The sequence below is a fragment of the Salminus brasiliensis genome, chromosome 2 (assembly GCF_030463535.1).
Source record: "Salminus brasiliensis chromosome 2, fSalBra1.hap2, whole genome shotgun sequence".
Lineage (NCBI taxonomy): Eukaryota > Metazoa > Chordata > Actinopteri > Characiformes > Bryconidae > Salminus > Salminus brasiliensis.
In genome coordinates, this window is record NC_132879.1 from 35,585,538 (window position 1) to 35,606,305 (window position 20,768).

The window sequence follows — 20,768 nt, forward strand, 5'->3', positions numbered from 1 at the left end:
AAATTGATTAACAGTTACAGCTGCTATCCAGTGGGTGAAAGCAGTAACTACTCATGCTCTTTCTCACTTAAGCTGCTGGAAATGTATTATTATTATTATTATTATTATTATTAATATTTTTTTCATGTTTAGGCACTTTGTGAATTGCCACTGTGCATGAAAGGTGCTATACCAATACACGTGCATCTCTAAGCTTAGCTGATCAATTACAGTTTAAACCTCTAAATCTAAGCCTTTAATCTAAAATCTTTACCTGTAATTCTATCTCCTCCTACCTGTAAAGCTAATGACTGCTCTGACTCACGACCTCCAAACATCACCACGATTAAAACATCAGCTGTGGTCTTAGTCGTCGTTTAAAGAAAAGTGCTATCTGCTCTTGCAGCTCTCTCCTGTGGAGCTCAGCTGCTGCTGCGTGCGTCTGCACACAAGCTCTGAGGCAGCTTCCCTCTCACTTCACAGTTACGCAACTCCACATCAATACTGTTTACACCAAATCTGATCTATAACGTGTCTATAAATAGACCACCTGAAACAGCTGCCCACGAAGGAGACCTATCTTGAGAATACGAGATGAGGTCGGGTGAACGCGTGTGCTTTGATGGATGTGTTGGAGCAGCGATGGACCAGTGTTGACAGCAGCAGGTTGCTTTTTTTTTTTTTTTTTTTTTGCACAGACCAGCAGAATGCCTTTTCACGCTCGGCGTCGCTATCTCCCTCTTCCTACTTATCTCTCAATCAGGAGCAAATTGGTGGCCCTTGATTCATGCACCTATGAAAATAAGCCATCGAAGAAATAACAGTGTGCTCCTCCTTCAATGGCAGTTGCCACGGCAACACCACAACGGACCTTATAAAGCTAATAAAAAGAGACAGAAAGAGAGAAAGACACAAAGAGAGAGAGAGAGAGAGAGAAAGAGAACGCGGAAAAGGAAAACTGTGAAGAAATCTATTCCTGGAGATGAAACTAGTCTGAAGTTGTGACTACGAGCATGGAAAAGAGGAAATCACTGCCTTTGCTGGGTGGCTGGATGCCCGGCCTCTGCTGCTGTAATGCATAGGACGGTTCACGTTTCTGCCCCGTCAGGTGCTCAAACACAGAGGACTCAATTAGTGGGGACACTGAGTTTAGTCCCACTGGTAGTATGCCAGCTGATCTGTGATTTACATACAGCATTACATAGTAAACACTGTAGCAGCCAGGAGGAATAACCCTGTTCATTCATACTTGGCACGACCAGGACCTCTGCAGAACTGTGTAGTAAGCTGTAACCCCTTCGTTATGTTCTCTATGTGGGTTTTTAAACTTTTTACAGCCAAGGAACCCTTCGATAAAACACAAGCTGTTGTCCTGACTGTATTTTCTGAACGTATTTGACCGGATTCTAGCTTTCTTATCCTTGGTAAATATGGTGTTCTGAAGATGTGGCCCTAGGTAATACAAATGTTCAGGCTTCATTTAGATGTGTTGGTAAGTAGGATATAGGTACCTGTACTTGGTTATTATAGTGTCTAGCTCAAGCGCTAAAGTGCCAATGACAACAAAAGGCTCCATAAAGCCTGGTCAAGTTCCTTTGGCTTGTCATCTGGATTTAAAACCTAAAAGTACCAGCAAAGGGGCCCTTAAATTGGTTTTGGCATGTAGGATTGACCACATATATGAACTATCTGCTGGTACTGCACTTTAACAGACTATAAATGACAGCATGAAGTGGCAATTACACCAAAAGGCTCCCTGATGCCGGGGAGCTCTCCTCACCTTTGGAGATGCCACTACATGCTAATACACTAGCAGCCTATTGAGCTACAGTTGCATTTAAAATGATTCAACCCTCATTGCAAATTAGGTTTATTAGATTTTTTTGGGCAATAAACCAATGAAACAAGGCCAATTTAAATATCTTAACACAACTAATACAACAAGTGCTTTCTCCACATTCAACACCAAATGCCACTTTTAATGATGACTGCAGTCTCAGAATTATCCAACCCCTTCATGACAAGCGTCTTTAGTACTTAGTAGAACCCCCTTTTACTGTTATGACCTGCAGCAAACATGATGCACAGCCAGACCTCAGCTCCAGTGGTCTCCAGTCCAGTAATATTCTTACATTTGCTTGCTGCCTTCTTCGAATCCCACCAAAGATTTTCGATGGCGTTCAAGTCAGGCGACTGTGACGATCAGTCCAGAATCTTCCAGGACTTCTTCTGAAACCAAACCTTGGTGGACTTTGAGGAGAAAATGCCATGCCTTCTGTCTGGAAGCTGACGCTTGAATGTCATTTGACCTGATCCCAATCAACTTCAAAGTCCACCAAAGCTTTGTTTCGAACGAAGTCCTGGACAATTCTAAATTGGTCATCACACTCGCCTGACTTAAATTCCATTAAAAATCTTTGCTGGGATTTGAAGAACACAGTTGAAGCATGCAAACCTAGGAATATTAGTGAACTGGAGTTCATTGGCCATTAGAAAATGGCTAAGATTCCTCAGGAATGCTTTCAGAAGCTGGTTTCTGACTTTGTATTACGTTTGTAGCAGGTCATAACAAGAAAATGATGCTCTACTAAGTACTTAAAACACTTGTCATGAATAATTCTAAAACTGCAGTCATTTAAGCTGGCATTTTGTAATGAATTTGAGGAAAGCACTTGTTCTATTAGATGTTATGAGCTGTTTAAACGTGTTATTTTTTTTGCTTTATTGGTTTATTGCAAACAGCTTTTGCAATAATAATAAATCCTAATTTGTTGTAAGGGGGGGTTAAATAATTGTAAGTGCAGCTGTAGGATAAATTGGTAATGCTGTCTACAATAGCAAAGGTAATGGACAAGCAAATCTGTGGTAATCTGCCTGTGTATGTAACCTTAATCACACACAGTAACACTTCTCTTCAGCAAGCTGTCATTATTATTGGCAGTTTTGTCCAGGACATCGAACACACCCTTGCAATACTGAACTACACAAGACATCAGAGTCTATAGAGCTTCCTAGAGGGAGGCGCCATCAAAAAGGAGGGGAGATGGCCCTTCCATTTCAAAGGTGCCACCTTTTACTGTGGAAAGTAGAAGAGATGAAAGACTACAGGGGCCTTTGCACTGTGGATGCTAAACTAAATCCAGCCAGCACTCACAATCCTGCCAGTTGGCTGGAAGCCCTGCTTTTGGTAAGATAGACACATAGTGTTTATCCTCAATTTTCTCTCCTCTGCCTAAATTCAGACACAAAAGTTACAATATTTTGGGTTCAGACTCTCATCAGACACAGTCATATAACCCAAGGTTTATTATTCAGACTTATTTTTTGTCCATTATTTAGTATCTAGTGTAAACCTGATCTGCAAGTGTTTCAGTTATAAGAACATATGCATCGGTCAATTTAATATTTATATTAACAGCACCAATATAAATACGCCAAAAAGACCAGTATAGCTGGTCACCAGCACACCAAGCCAGCACCAGACCAGCATAGACCTGCATAAACCATTATAGACTGGGGTGCAATTCAGGCGGGTTCAAGCTGTTTTTTTTAGACGGATGTTTAAACATTTCATGATTAATGGACCATTCAAAAAAACTCTAAAACTGTAATCAGATTATATCATTTTAATATAGCAATGCTTAGAGTAGGTTACAATAACATTGCTTAACATTAGGTCATCAGTAATCTGCACTGGAATACATTTTTAAAGCAACCTTTCCAACCCTGGACACAACAACAGGCAAGTATGAAAGTAAGATCCTGAAAAAGAGATGGAGATTATGAATGCCATAAATGTAATGCAAATGTAATGGCGGAGATAACATTTTTATTACATTTATGGCTTTGGCTGGCGCTCATATCCAGAGCCACTTACATTTAAATGAGGCAGGTGAGTGTTACACTAGAAATCTTGCCCAAGGTAGTAGTGTAGTGTGGTGTGCTTGCCCAGCTGAAGAATTGAAGCCAAGTCTGCCATAGGGAGGGCAGTTTTGTTATGCAGCTGCCTCAGACTGGTTGGGTACATGGGCACAGAGTTATATATCTATACCTATATCAGTGTAACATCACTGACTGGTATGCTTCAATATTTTTCATTCTCTAAAACAATCAACTTCACCTAAGAAAGGCCTTGTGAGCCGGTTCTTTTATTGTATTGTCTGAGTTCAGGGTGGGGAAACCTTAAAATGTGGAGGCCAGGGGTACTCCAAGACTGGAATGAACCATTTAAAAAGCCTAAACTTCTAATATCAAAGAATAGACCCACCGGTTTGTACAGGATAAATTGGTAATGCTGTCTACAATAGCAAAGGTAATGGACAAGCAAATCTGTGGTAATCTGCCTGTGTATGTAACCTTAATCACACACAGTAACACTTTTCTTCAGCAAGCTGTCATTATTATTGGCAGTTTTGTCCAGGACATCGAACACACCCTTGCAATACTGAACTACACAAGACATCAGAGTCTATAGAGCTATACTATAGAGAGTACAGACGTCCCTGTAGTTACTGAATAATATACTGAATAATACACCCTAGTGTGTAATAAGCCTCGCTGCATTAAGGGGTTAACAACCACTGATGTAAGTGTTAATGTGAAGCTCTGTCTCATTCCCTGATCATATGTTCATATGAGGCCAGAGGTCCACAGAGTGGGGAAATTTTGAAGCGAGGCAGAGATGAAAGTAATGACACCCACAGGGATCTATAAAAGAGGCTGAGGAAGATAAATGCTGGATGGGTCCCCTTAACTGGAAGAAAGAGCACCTCCAGAACTGTACACAATACAACACTGGAGACTATTACCAACCCTTGACATTTTAAAGTGACTTTATGAGTGAAATTCAGGGGATGTGGAACACTTCTATTAGTCTTATTCTCATAACTAGTGTACTCTCTCTCTCTCTCTCTCTCTCTCTCTCTCTCTCTCTCTCTCTCTCACACACACACACTCTCTTTCTCTCTCTCTCTCTCTCTCTCTCTCTCTCTCTCTCTCTCACACACACACACACACTCTCTTTCTCTCTCTCTGCCTATCTAACCTCTTTGTTACCTCCAAGCAGAGGAAGGTGCCAGACAGCATGCAGGAGATTGGCAGCTTTCAGAAACAGATCAGCACTGAACTCATCCATCACCATGACTCCCACTCCACGGTGACGGGAATCACACTGCCATGGAAACGGCATCAACTGCCCACATGCCCTCCAGCAGTGAAGGAGGGTCCAAAGGAAGTGACACACAGGAAGTGGCATGCCAGAGGCACCGATTTGCATGCATGTAAACATTCTCGCAGAGGCTTTGTCCTCACTCAGAACCATCACCATGGTAGCGTAATACATCTCCCATCGCCTCCTACTGGCAACGTGATCGTGCTGAAACAGCCGCTACAAGGAAGTCAATGGGTAATTGAATACTCATCCCAGCTTCCACTGCTGGTGTTTATGCGAGCAGAGTGGCAGCGCGAGGCTTTAATATGCTGTTTTGTCATCTGAAGCGGGTTTGATATATGAATTATGCAAGCAGCTGCTGTGGAGGCTTTTGGAACAGCAGGAGTCAGTCTGTGAGAAACAAAGCATTAGCGCTGGTTCCGGACGTCTCACGGTTCCCACAGAGGCAGCCAATCAGGCGGGAGAACTCCTGCTTAAATTACTGTATCTCTACAGAGAAGGTAACCCTTGGATCATCGCTGCGGGGTAAGTTCTGCAGCCTGCCAACTGTCTCCACCTGAGCGAGTTCCAGTCATAACCGGCGTTAGCCTTGCCGGATTTCAGATGGAAGCCTATGACCTAAACCCGGCGGATGGCGGCTAAAGCTGTCACTCAGAGGATTTCTTTCCACTCTGTGTGTGAGGAGCTTACTGGATCCTACTTTATGTAATTCCAAAGTTGAGTTGAGAGTTTAATGGGCACTAATGGCTGGAACCAGGATTACCACAGGTCCCATAACACCAATATTAATGTAAATCTGTGTGACTCTACCCATATCTCCAGTACAGTCACTAATGTTGGCGGAGCACACTCTAAGCAAAAAATATTTGAGATAGTACTGAAAACTACTGAAAAGTGGAACTGTTTTTGGCTTTATACAGAAGGTTCTTAAAAGAACCATCTATAATAGGTCCTCAATTGTAACGAACCCTTTTACCAACACAAAGAACTGTGACATAAGCTGTACATCTCTCTCTTTGCAGGCCCCCTAGTGGTCAGTCTGGTGACAGAATTGACATTGACTGGTGGTACTTTTGTAGAAGAGCTAAAATGTGTGTACACTCATGTTGCACATGAGATCAGCATGTAAAATCAGGGCTTTTCTGTGATCTATCATGTTTTTTTACTGCTGTTTTAAATAGACGTTTGTGCTTGTTGGATACACTGTGTTTTCTCAGAGTATTATTTCAGTGTATTTTGGATTAGTAAGTGCTTATTATTGTTTTTCTGAGGAAGATCTTCATGGATTGCATCAATGAACTGTGGAGAGAGTGCTCATACCGGTGAGTGCGCAGTCTTCAGCTGAGCCAGTGGAATAGTTGGCAGGGCTGATGGGGGGGCTGGCAGGCGGGCTGGTGCTGAAGCTGGCGTAGCCCAGAGATGAGCTAACCTCCGAGGGCTCTCCACTATGGTTCTGCACGGGCCGCTGCACGTCCTGAGATGAGGACAGAGACGTCCGCTGCTTGGGCTGAAAGAGAGATGAACATGTTGATATCTCAGCCGGTTTAATGAGCTTGAAGTTTAAAGCCAAGGTGTCGTGTGTGACAGGGTTAATATGCCGTTATGATTGCTCCTCTGGCTCTGTGGTTCAGAGCTGTGTACTTTATAAGTAAGAGATTGCTGCTTTGAATCCCAGGTGCTACGACCTTGCCCTCAATTTTGTCTTTGTTATTGAGCACGGCCCTTAATCCTCAGTAGTAATGTGTGGAGCTGTATTACCGGTAATTCACTGTCCCAGTGGGTCAGAGCTTGCACTGAATGGCAGCAGAGGGCAACAGTATGAAAACTGGGCTTGTAGTGGATATGAGTGACAAGTGGGTTGACGTGAATATTACACAGACTTGAGGCCATCAGATAAGATCTAACTAGTGCACAGTCACTGAGTCCAATAATGAAAGGAAAGATATTAATAATAGCCTCTTTTCCACTGTAGGGCCAAACAGTTAACCTGGTCAGCACTGTGACGTAAACTGTTTGCGTCTCTCCACAGGCCCCCTTTTGGCCATGCTGTGGACAGAATGGAAATCGACTGTTTTTGTAGAGCTATAACGTGTGTATTCTCAAGCTGCACATAGTAAAATAGATCAGTGTGTAGGACCAGAGCTTCCTATGATCTACCATGCTTTTTTACTGCTGTTTGAAATAGGCTTTTGTGCTTGTTGGATACACTGTGTTTTCACAGAGCATATTTTGGATCAGACTAACAGTAAACTGATATGTGTCTAACACATACCAACCAGCCAACAAAACATTAAAACTTAATATCCCCACATGCTGCCGAAACAGCTTTGACCCGTCTAGGCACAGACCCCCCTAGAACTCTGAAGGTGTCTTGTGGTAACTGGCATCAAGACGTTACCAGGAGTTCCTTTGGGTCACACCAATGAGCCTTGGGTGCCCATGACCCTTTTCCAGTTCACCAGTTCCTTCCTTGACCACTGTACACCAGGAAAAAAACCCAAGACCTAAAAACCCAAGACCTGCCTTATGTACATAGCCAACACAATTTTATCTCTTGTCAAAGTGTATCAGATTCATATCAGTGGTTTTAATGTTATGGCTGATCAGAGTATGTTTTGAACATTAGCAAAATAAAAATGTATGCATTTTGGTCTATGTTACATCACATCAATTACATATTAAATAAATGCTTAGCTGGGCTTTCTAGGTGCCCTAGAAAGGCTATATGTATTTCATTTGGAAAAGCTGAGTAATGAAAGTTTGGTTTATGAAAGTGACATAACATGAACCTCAAACACGGTTGTCTCTTCAGTAAAACCAAATCTGGCACAACCACAACAGAGCTGTACAACAGCCCAATTTCATCCCCCCAAAACTGTCACATAGCAGTGAACAGCCTGTTCAGATCAGCACAGATCCAAAATATGCTCTGTGAAAACACAGTGTATCCAACAAGTACAAAAGCCTATTTCAAACAGCAGTAAAAAAGCATGGTAGATCATAGGAAGCTCTGGTCTTACACACTGATCTATTTTACTATGTGCAGCTTGAGAATACACACGTTATAGCTCTACAAAAACAGTCGATTTCCATTCTGTCCACAGCATGGCCACAAGGGGGCCTGTGGAGAGACGCAAACAGTTTACGTCACAGTGCTGACCAGGTTAACTGTTTGGCCCTACAGTGGAAAAGAGGCTATTATTAATATCTTTCCTTTCATTATTGGACTCAGTGACTGTGCACTAGTTAGATCTTATCTGATGGCCTCAAGATGGCCTGAACAGCCAGGAAAAACATTTGGAGGAGAACAGCCAACCACCTCAGAAAGTGCTGCAACAGTATTCAGTAAGGAATAATGACCAAAAATGGCCAAAAACAATTGCTAAAAACAATGCTGGACAATGCTATGCTACGCAGTGTGGCTACTGTGGGCTGTCAAGATGGTGTAAACCAGCCAATAAAAACAGTGCTTATCCTTTTTTTTCATGCACCCTTCATTTCATTCTGAGGCAAAATAACAGGGTTGTAAATGGGATTGTAGCCGCATCTGGACATGCTTCACCCCAATCGAAGTCACATACTTACTATTCTATGGTAACGGCAAAAATATGTACTCTTATTGCAGGAAGGGGGATAGCTTCTTTTTCTATAGAAAACCTTTGCATAAAACCTATGCAGCTATGGATTGAGGTGAATCCCAGGTCAATCCCTGTATGGCTTCTAAATATTGCAACAATGTTGATCATTGGTCATTTTTCTCTCAGTGGGAATCATTGTACACTACTGAAAGTGTGAAGTACACTCCCTAATATACTGTGGGAAAATGGCTAAATGACTAAATGACTTTTTAATGTGTATTTAGGCAGTTTTGGGGTTTGAAATCTGCATAATAATGCACATGTCAAGCAAGTTAGCAAATATCTACATCATTAGACCATCCCATTCAAACCGCTGAGCTGCAATGAGCGTAGGCTGCAGGCGAATCCAACTGTGCTCAGGTAAAAAAAATGCTAAGGAACCGATTACTCTACATGCTCGCCACCATTTGGCGGCTACTGTGCTTTGTGTGGGTTTTATGTTTGTGCGTGTTTGTGTGTAGGAGTCTGGATGGGTGTGTGAAAGTTGGTAATGCATGTCTGTAATTGGTAAGTATTTGATAAGGGAGCCGCCTCTGTGCTCCTGAAGATAATGCATTTAATTAGCTTGCCAGGATTACCTTTCCTATTGAGTAAACACATGGAGCACTTGCAGCACAGTGCTTTCTCAAACAAACCAACACACATGCACATACACACACACACACACACACACAGGTGCATGCACCCACAGGCAGCGGTTTTAATGCTAGAAAAGCTTTATATCATGGTGCAGCAAGACCATTTCACCAGGACAATACCACATGGGTGAGGCCGCGCTGTTCCGTAGCGCTGAGTCACAGCGGCTTGCCATGTTTGAAAAACATGATGCGCTGCTGCACACACAGACAGAGGAGACATAACACACACTGCAGCGCAGCTCCGTACCAGCCGTGAAAAAGCCTGTTAGTAGGAGTTTGGGTGGATGTGGCAGAAAGGAGAGAGAGAGAGAGAGAGAGAGAGAGAGAGAGGGAGAGGGAGAGACATGATGATGACTGTGTTGCAGTTGTGTAACCACAGGAAGTTTTACATAAGCATAATCTTCACTTCCTGTTGTATCACAGGTGTCCAAGTTGTCACATTAATTCATTTGTTTGAAATGCCTTTTGTGTGTGTGTGTGTGTGTGTGTGTGTGCATGTGTATTGTTTACTACTATACAGCCTGTCCTTCTCTCTCATGCTCTCTCTCGCTCTCTCTCGCTTTCTTTCTCTCTGACACACACACATCACACATACACACACCTGCAGCACTATATAACAAACGCCAACAGACCAATACTTGCAACCGTCCTTAGAACATCTGGAAAGGACAGAGGGCCTGTAGCAGAGCATTCTAGGATAGAGTGAATGAGGGGAGATCTAGAAGAGCGTGAATGGGGGAGTCTTATGGAACAGACTGGGGAGAGGGCATTCTAGGACAGTGTAAAAGAGCATTCTAGGACAGTGTAAAAGAGCATTCTAGGACAGTGGGAGACAGCATTCTAGGACAGTGTAAAAGAGCATTCTAGGACAGTGGGAGACAGCATTCTAGAACATTCTAGGACAGTGCATTCTCCAGCAATGTGAATGATGGAACCTTATGAAACATTGGGACTGGGGATAGAACATTGAATGGGGACATAACATTCTAAAACAGGGAATGGGGGCAGAACATTCTAGAACAGCGAATGGGAACAGACCATTCTAGAACAGCGAATGGGGATAGAACATTCTAGAACATCGAATGGGGACATAACATTCTAGAACAGGGAATGGGGACATAACATTCTAAAACAGGGAATGGGGGCAGAACATTCTAGAACAGCGAATGGGAACAGACCATTCTAGAACAGCGAATGGGGATAGAACATTCTAGAACATCGAATGGGGATAGAACATTCTAGAACATCGAATGGGGACATAACATTCTAGAACAGGGAATGGGGACAGAACATTCTAAAACAGGGAATGGGGGCAGAACATTCTAGAACAGCGAATGGGAACAGACCATTCTAGAACAGCGAATGGGGATAGAACATTCTAGAACAGCGAATGGGGATAGAACATTCTAGAACAGCAAATGGGGACATAACATTCTAGAACATCGAATGGGGATAGAACATTCTAGAACAGCAAATGGGGACATAACATTCTAGAACAGGAAATGGGGATAGAATATTCTAAAACAGTAAATGCAGAAAAGCCTTCTAGAACAGTGTGAATCTGTGAGAAATAGGGAACATTGGGACTGGCATTCTAGAACAGTGTGAAAAGGGGAGATCTGTGTAGAACAGTGCAGCGGAGCATTCTAGAACAGTGTGAATGAGGGGAAATCTTTGTAGAACAGTGCAGGGGAGCATTCTAGAACAGAGTGACTGAGGGACACTATTCGAAAAGAGTGTGATTGTGGGAAAGCATTATAGGACAATGTGAATGGAGGAGAGAGCATTTTAGAACACACTATGAGGCTCTCTCAATAATAAGACACACCTAAGAGAGTTTCTGTGGTCAGTGTGGTCACTGGAATTTTCTCTTCTTTACACAACGCACAAATCTAAGATAACGGTTCTATCACCACATTGCGTCTGAGCACACACCCTGCCGCCATGTCCAAACACCCCAGTCTCACTCAGATCAGTTCTCTTGTCCCTTTCTCTCCTCCTGACTCTAATTCCCCTCAACTCAGAGTGACCCTCAGCCACAGTCAGCCTCAGCACCTCACACAGCTAGCTTGCTACTGTCGACTTGGAATCAGGATCAGCAAGTTCAAAATAGTTTTACTTTACTTTACATGATGAACCTTTTATTTATGAGTCCATTTATTTATTTAATACCTACACAGTAGAACATCATAGTAAACTCATAGTAAACTCATAGTACATAGCTTTGGTACGGAGACCATATGGACAGTTTGATGCACACGGACAGCGTGGTGCAGAAGTGTCATGGTTGCCGCTTCTGAATCTAAAAGTAAAAAGGTACAGTGAAAGGTGTCCTCTGCATTTACCTATCTATGGCAGTGAACACACACACACACTAGTGAACTAGGGGCAGTGAGCACGCGCACACGCACGCACACACACACACACACACACACACACAGAGCGGTGGGTAGCTAACCGTCAGCGCTACCTGCCACTACCTGCCACTGAGCTACCACATCATGTGGGAGACTGGGGTTCGATTCCCGGTCTTGGTGACTATGCTGCGCTATATCAATAAGACTCCTTGGGCAAGACTCCTAACACTAAATTGGCCCTCCTCTGTAATATGAGTAACCTTGTAAGTTGCTCTGGATAAGAGCGTCGGCTAAATGCCGTAAATGTAAAATGTAAACTTGAAGTTTTGGTGACAGTGGCAGCGGCAGCTTGCCGAGCCCGGGTATCAAATCCACAACCCTGTCATCAACAGCCCGGAGCTCTAACTCACGCTGAGATAAGATAAGATAGTCCTTTATTAGTCCCGCAGTGGGGAAATTCACAAAGCCACCACTGCCCCTGAACACAAGCTTGACTAGCTGTGCTTTCATCTTAGTCCTGTCTGTTTTATTGATGCCGTTTTTAATGTGATTTTATGTGCGTCGCCTTGGGTCTTCGGTTACCTGTTGCTTCAAACTGTCCTTTTTAGGGGACTGTTTAGCAAGGAAATGAACCATTTCTGGATGCTGTGTCCTAGCTTTAGCTAATACGCTCATGCTGTGTTTCACACTGCTAGCGCAGCTGTACTTCCATCACACCACCGGAAGCAGCAGAACAAGATTTATGCTGCTTGTGTCCACTGCATACCATTTCAGAGGATTTTTTTCTTGCTTCATCACCATTAAACTCACGTCTACAGTCATTCACTCATATCTTTTCAGAACGTAGCTGATTTTATATTAGTATTGTCAGGTACACTGACTTTTCTAAGCTCTTCATCAAATTTAAGTTCATACATCTTCAAAACGGAAAGTATTAACGACATTCAGAAACTGAAAAAAGCAATAGGCCTTTTTGATGGATAGCCATTTTGGATGGATTCATGGATGAAGTTTAGAATATCTTTTTTTTTTTCAGACTGTCTGTACATTTGTAATGCCTGTGGTGTATCTTACCTCCCCTAACCCTACAACAGAACAACAGCACTGACAATCTGATACAGCAAGTTGAGGTAACTGCTCAGCCTTTCCAGCCTGAGCTGGTGTCTGGGGGGAAAAACGCCCAGTGTAGCACACAGATATGACACTCTGCAAAACTGCCTACAAACACAGACTGAAATACAAATAAAAATGAGAGAACATTGGTTCAGCAGATTTTGGATGAGACCTTTCTTTTGTCTATAGGCTGTCCAGATTTTCACCAGTGGCAGAATGGACATTCATTGATTCAGAATTAGCTCATCTATTTAATCCAAGGCAGTTAACTCGGATCATTAACCAAACTTGTTTTTCACATTCAAATAATGGTCTTAGTTTTCTGACACTGTATTGACCTAAGCCTGTAAGTGCTGTTTAATTATTCTCAGAGACAGACAGTAAACAGCCCTGCAGTGAAAGCAAGGCTGTTGCCTGACCCTGTAAAACTGGACCAATCTAAAGCCCTCTCAGCTGAAGTTGCTGAATTGTCTCTCAAGTCTCTGGGGTGCCAGTCTGAGTAGAGTCTTGAGTCTGGGGTGAAAGTCTGAGTTGAAGCTCAAATCTTTGCAACTCTGAGTTGAGTTTTGAGTCTCAGGTGAGAGTCTGAGTTAATTCTTGAGTCTCTGACGTGCATGTCTGAGTCAATCCTCAAGTTACTGAGGTGCAGGACTGAGTAGAGTCCTCAGTCTCTAGGATCTTTGTCGAGTCTCGAGTCTATGGGGTGCAGGTCTGAGTAGAATTTCAAGTCTTTGGGGTGCGAGTCTTTGCCAAGTCACTTGTCTCTCGATTGTGAGTCATTGTCAAGTCTCAAGTCTCTGAAATGCAGGTCTGAGTAAAGTCTCAAGTCTCTGAGGTGCGAGTCTTTGTCGAGTCTCAAATTTCTGAAATGCAGGTCTGAGTAGAGTCTCAAGTCTCTAAGATACAGGTCTGAGTAGAATCTCAGACTCTCGATTGTGAGTCTTCGATGAGTCTCAAGTCTCTGGGGTGCGAGTCTTTGTCGAGTCTCTGGTCTCTGGGAAGCTGGGATCTGACCCTGTAAAACTGGACCACTCTAAGGCCCTCTCCTCTGCTACACACCACTGCCCTGAGGGGTTTACGAGTTGCTGAATAGACTCTCAGGTTTCTGGGGTGCAAGTCTGAGTCAAGTCTCAAGTTTCTGAGGCACAAATTGAGTCGAGCCTCTGAGGTGTGAGTCTGAGTTGAATCTCTGGGGTCAGAATCTATGTCAAGTCTCAAATCTTTGGCATGCAGATCTGAGTCAACAGCTGCATGTGTCAGCCATAACCATTCATTTTTCAAAGACCTAACACAAACAGAACAGACCAACATCAAAAACACATTATAAAGAATCCAAAAATTGCTCTTCAAATTGATTTACTAACTGAGGAAAAGTAAACAATCCCTATCAGGTAACTCCCATTTGCATTATGCTGCTAATGGCAGAGCTCAATTTCTATTCCGTCACTGCAAAAAACTCTGAACTCTTCAGGATGGCAACTTTTTAGGACAAGGAAAAAAAATCTATTGGTTCATTCATCATGACATTGGGACGCATTGTAAGCAACAACTGCCAGATTCAAGAACTTACAACTAAATTAGAGACCCAAGGTTTTTCACAAATTCACAAATTCACAAATGTTTACATACGAATGTAGAAAGTGTGGCCTGTGAGGAGGGGGGCAGCCCCCACCACACCATGCACACTGCCCTAGTGCTGCCCAGGACAACAAACCCCATGTAATGCATAAAGGTAGTTTTACCCTCACAGGAGGGGAGGGACACACACGGGAGCAGTGACTTTGAACAGACTGGTGAGTGTTGGGCAAAAGCCAGAAACAAGTTAAAACGGTCCTCATTAGACCCCCTTTTGGGCCTTGGTTGATGGGTGGTGTTAATAAAGGTCCCTTCGGGGTTGGCATTGAGCTCATCTGTGTCTGTCTCTGTGCTTGGCTGACGCCCCTACCATAAGGGTCGTTGCCACAATAGGTAAACAAAATGTACGGCACATATACAGACATACAGCATATAAACAAATAGAAATGACAGATGAAAAAAAAATATATATATATATATGCCAATATGCAAATTTAAATAACACGTTGTGGATGACTATCATAAACGAAATGTGTCAAAAACTGGCTAATTACACTAACTGGAGCAACAGAGTATGGCTCTGAATTGCTTCGTGCAGCTGTAAAGCCAGCCTTGTGTAACAGGGTTTTAGTCAGGAAGCGAGTCAGTTAAGGATGAGCCTCACATACAAAAGTATGGGGACACCTGCTTAATCCTCTTTATTTCTAAATCAATGCTATTAAACTTTAAACTAGTTTATCCTGCTTCTGGAAGAAGGCTTTCTACCTTCTTGGATGATCACCCCAGCACCTACTCCTCTGCTCCCCAACTTATCTCAAAAGTATTGGACGATGCAACATCATTCCAGAGAACACAGAGAACAGACTTAGTGCTGGGGGGCTTCATACCCCTCTAGCCCATACCTGGCATTAGGCACGGTACCAATAGGTTCATGCTTATCTGCTCCAGAGTTTCCTTTTCTATTGCCAGTTCTTCTCTACAGGGTCTGGAAAGCTGTGTGTGTGTGTTTGCACATCCATTCATTACATGCGTTCTTTAGAAGGGGTGTCCAAAAATATTTAACATATAGTGCACACACAGGACTTTTCACTGGACATTAAACACTTATAAATGTATAATGATCAATTGCACAGCATTATGTTGCTCCTTTTCTTTGACATTTCTGCTTTGATCCTTCATGCATTCCATCTTTATTATTTGATCTTATTGTCTTATCATGTGACCGGACAGTCATCAAAGCGTTTCACTGCTAGCTGCATTGTGCAAGACAATAAGGTTAATAATGTGACAAATAAATTGGATTTGACTTGATTTGATTTGGGTTTGATTTGGGTAGCGGGTCAGTTAGCATGTGTCCCGAGTGCAAGTCTACCACTGCTGCCTACCTGCTCAGCTTGAGCTTTACAGATGAGTTTTTTAGGTAAGTTTAGGTCTTGATTAGTGTGTCTCTGTGTGTGTGTGTGTGCTCTCTCACAGTTCTGCCCTGGTAAGCAACTTTACTGCATCGCTCATTAAGTTTTCAAACACACCTTCTCAGGAACCCTAATCACTCCAATTTTAAGCTGCTAATGAATCTGTCACTCCCTCTCTCTTTTTTTTTCATCCTCGCATGCGGCAAACACACACTCTCGCTGTCTCACTGTGAAGGCTGTGTTGCTCCTAATGAGCCTGTTACGCCTCACTTTGGCTGGATTAATAAACACAACACGCCTGTTCATCCACATCACATGGCTGCTGTCTGCACTAATGTCATTGTACATGCACAGACACACGATCATTTATACACCCCCCCCCCCCCACACACACACACACACATACACCACTCCTGCTCCCCATTTAAAGACATCTTGTCTCATTTTGCAATGATTTACCTCGGAGATTGTGCATATGTGTGTGCACTCATTAGGTAGGCCCATTTCTCACCGTGCGAGCGCAGAGTGAAGAATTCCCTGCTAATTTATGAATTGTAATTATGATAATTATGCTGTGAGCACAGGGACCGCAGGGCGATGAATGCCATTGGCACGGCTATTAGGTCTCCCAATGGGACATCCAGCACACAAAAGAGCCCTATACTGCAGATGCTAATGCAGGCCAACTACAGCCCAAAAAACACAGCTCTATGATTTACAATTATGGCATTCTTTTCAATGCATCTTTTATGTTGGGAATTTGGGCTCGTTTTGTAGAATGGATTACACATTAGCATGCTCCCAGTCTCTGCCTGGGCTTGTCCGTGTTGAGGGATTTCCGGGGGCCACAGGCCTCGTTCTAAGTCACTCCGTCAGTTCATTAGAGTGCATTAGCTTTTATATTAGCTGATTTACCACAGCTGTTACAGAACTCACAGTGACATACACACACACATGCACACGAACACACTGACTAAACACTGGGAATGGCTCCTACTTCTGTAGAGGTGCTCTCAGAAAATTAGGGAAGTGGAACAAAAGGAGCTCAGTTCATGTTCAGCTGACTTCAAGTTGTCTCTACTTCCATACTCAGATATGAATATATAGCATATTTAGGCCTTATTATGAGAAATCACATGTGGAATTACATGTGGAATTATAGTCCACAGTTCGTTTACTGGGCAGAACCTCCCTTTTCTCTCTTCAGTTCCTCATAGCATGGGTTCCACAACATGTTGAAAGCATTCCCTTGAGATTCTGCTCCATGTTGACTTTATTGTGTCACACAATACCCAGCCATTTTCCAGAAGAACTTTAATGCTTCGAAGCTCCCATTCAACCACATCCCAAAGGTGTTCCATTGAATTCAGATCATGGTCACATGGTCAACAACAATACTCAAAGGCTGTGGAATTCAAGTCATCATGAAAAATAATTGGTATTAAGGGGTCCAATGTCTGCCAAGAAAACATTCCCCACACTATTACACCACATCCACCCGCCTAGACTGCTGATGGACTCTTGTTGAGGTGGGATGCTGTTGGTGCCAAATTCTCACCTTATTATCTGTGTGCCTCAGAATGGGCAGAAATAGAGACCACATCTGTCCAGTTTTGGTGAGTTCTCGGCTAGAAAAACCTTCATGTGGTCTTCTGCTGCTGTACCTCATTTAACTTAAGGTACCACATGTTAGTTATAAGAGTTACTTTAGGCTTTTTGTCAGTAGTCTGGTCATTCTCCATTGACCTCTCATCAGCAAGATGATGCTTCCATCAGCATGTTTCAAGTCCAGCAGCAGTGGAAATACTCAGCCTGTCTGGCACCAACAATCATGCCATGCTCAAAATCACTAAGATCATATTCTTCCCTGTTGTGATGGTTGATGTGAACATTATCTGAAGCTGCAGGCTCATATCTGCATGATTTCAAGCATTGCACTGCTGGCACATGATTGGCTGATTAGATAATTGCATGAATAAGTAGGTGTTCAGGCATTCCTAATCAGGTACTCAGTGCATTTTCTGATTATGGCACTCCGACCTTATTTCTTTAAGTAAAGGTTTGACCCGTTCGTTTGTAACCTAGTAACAACCACAAGTAAGAAGCCTGAAGAAAAGAAATAGAACCAAAACCAATAACAAGACTATGCTGATGTTAAAAAAAACCAACAACAACAAAAAAACAAGCCTAAAAGCCTAAAAGGGACGAGGAGAAGTAGTGAACAGACAGCTTTATCAGCTTTAGTCAATGTTTAGATGCAGCTGTGCTTACTCATAGATCAGAGCTCTGTTTCTATGCAGATGCCGGTCTCTGATAGGAGTAGTAAATATCAGGAACTGTAGATCATAGGATAATAGAACTGTGGCCTAATTGCAATGATACACTCAATGTCATACTGTATCATGAGATACATCGACACTAGCATGGTGCATTGTACCCCAACGGGTACACTGTCTCACAATATGGCACTTTCTCTAATACTACTGTGTAAATATGCCACAAATGCTGTGTCTGAGATAGGTGCCTATTTGAGTTTTAGAGCACTATTAAGTACATGGTTCAACGTCCAACCTGTAAAAAGGTCCGGGGGGCTCTATAATTCCCCACAATCCACTCCGAATTTCTAGTGAACCTTGTAGATCACTACATCAGCTAAACATACTCTGTAAAAAGTAAAAAGATCCTTGAGGAACTTTTGGAGATTATTTATTACCAGTAAATGTGGATGAACCTCATAAGGTCCTTTAAGGAACCTTTAAGGAACCTATATAATATTTTTTTTTTTAGAAGAAAAAAGGTTCCTTGAAGGTTCCTCCATGGATTCAAACTAAAAACCTCCACTTTGCTTTTAATAGTGTATACCAAGTGCCTTGTGCCTCTCTTGTTACTATACCTCAGACAGAGCAATGTAAGGTTAATAAGGTGGTCTCTGGGTCATTGCTCTCTCTGGAAAAGCACTGTGAAAAACATGTGTTTAAACACTGAAAACCATAATACTGTTGACATCCACCTCTCCGTTGCACACACACACACACACACACACACACACACACACACACACACACACACACACACACACACACACACTTTCCCTCAATTCAGTACACCAGCAATCTCCATGGAAACTGAAAAAGCTGCTTGAACACTGTGCAGCAGCAATAACAACAACATTCCCATATATAGCAGTTCCTGTGTCAGAGCACAGCCGTTTGGACTAGGAAATGAAGCCAACATGAGCTCAGCACTAAGTTAGAGAGGAAGGGTCTCTTTGACGTTACAGTATGAGTCAACCGGCCAACGTCTGTCAAGCCGTCAGGCAAATATGGCACAGCGTGTCAAGGGTGTTTTTAGCAACAGCAAAAATAAATAAATAAATAAAGGAAGGGTTTGACTGGAGAGAGAGAGAGAGAGAGAGAGAGAGAGAGAGAGAGACAAAAGCACGAGAAACAGTGGCACTCTGATGTAAATGAGAAGACCTTTTATTAAATTTTAGCCTTATTTCTGAAGTTCTCAGAATATTATCAAGGTTGCAATCCACTGGAGAGGCCAGGGAACAAGCAGACAGGTCTAGTGCACAATTTGGCAAATGTTTCTATAGAGCTGATATACCCACACTAACTTTGTGGGATGTTTTGGAGGCACCTTAGTGAAGGGTCTCACTATTAGGGCTCAGGTAGGTAGATGGCCATAATACTATGATATGCATGTGTGTGTGTGTGTATATACACACTGTGTTAATCTGCATCACACACACATGCCACCAGCTCATTTAAACCATTAGTGTGACAAACTCCAAGCCCAAGAGACCGCGGCTATGAAACATGCACGTGTCCGTTTGGCCTGGCGCTCCAGCTGAGAGTGTGTGAGTCATCAGCTCTGCTACTGTTCAGTCTCCTGAGGGGTCAGTAATGGCCAGCTGTGTGCATGCATTCACAGGCTTTTACCCACTGCCCTTTATTCACACTCCTCTTTTAAAATAATGGCAGAGAACAACGCTGCAACCAGCTGCAGGTTTCACAAAGCCATTCTGTAGTGGCAACAGAGGAGGTCAGGCACTTGAAACGCTGTTCGGCCCTGTCCTAGCATCTACTCCCCCCGGGACACCTCAATGAGCGGGGCACGCAGCTACAGGGAGCATATGGATTTGATCTCAGCTGAAAACACGTCACACCCTTGAGCAGCACATTCAAAGACGGCTTCAGGCTCTGCGCAGTGAACTCGAGTCCTCGGGTAAGGAAGCACACAGAGAACGTCCTCCGTGAGAAAGTGCAACACCTTCTGTACTGTAACTCCTCCATCCAGCTTCTTCAGCCCATGGATTTCTCTTCTTAGACTAAAGGTAGTCTTCACCTGTAATATTACATCACCAACCCTCCAGTCCTACCTCCTATCAGCTGGCCTCCTGTCATCATTATGATGATGATGATGATGGCAGGAACATTGCATCACTGCATCACCCTTTTAATAATGTACCTTTATACAGTATATTATTGCAGGATTTGCACTATTAATAACCAGACTGTAATACTCATGTGTATTAAATAAAAAAAAATAAAAATAAATACTGTTGTTACTTTGCCAAACTATATCAATTTACCTTTCTGTCTGTCTCTCTATTTAACTGTTAGAGGCTTTATGTCTGTCTGTCTGTCTGTCATCAGTGCTGTCCAACTCTCCATTCTTCTTTCTGTTCTCTCTCTCACTCTGGAGAAAGTGAATCGTCACAGCAGCTCTCTGATGTGGGTGTGAGTCAGTGATGCAGAGTGTTTGTGTTTTTTTGTGTTTGCAGGTTGTGGGGTGGGGGGGCATTAGGATGGAGACATGGAGAGGGAGAAATTAATGAGAGCCGCTAATTAAGGAGTGTTTAATTGGCAAGGCAATCAGAG

At 42.9% G+C, this 20,768-nt stretch overlaps 1 protein-coding gene across 8 annotated transcripts in view; it reads right to left on the bottom strand.

The window, feature by feature from the left end:
- The window catches only part of anks1b (ankyrin repeat and sterile alpha motif domain containing 1B), a 261,246-nt gene that overhangs the window by 96,514 nt on the left and 143,964 nt on the right, over positions 1 to 20,768 (bottom strand). For all 8 annotated transcript variants that reach the window (XM_072672508.1, XM_072672507.1, XM_072672509.1 and 5 more), the window contains one exon: positions 6,470 to 6,656. In XM_072672508.1, the coding sequence (XP_072528609.1) occupies positions 6,470 to 6,656 (187 nt within the window). The remainder of the gene's footprint in view (positions 1 to 6,469; positions 6,657 to 20,768) is intronic.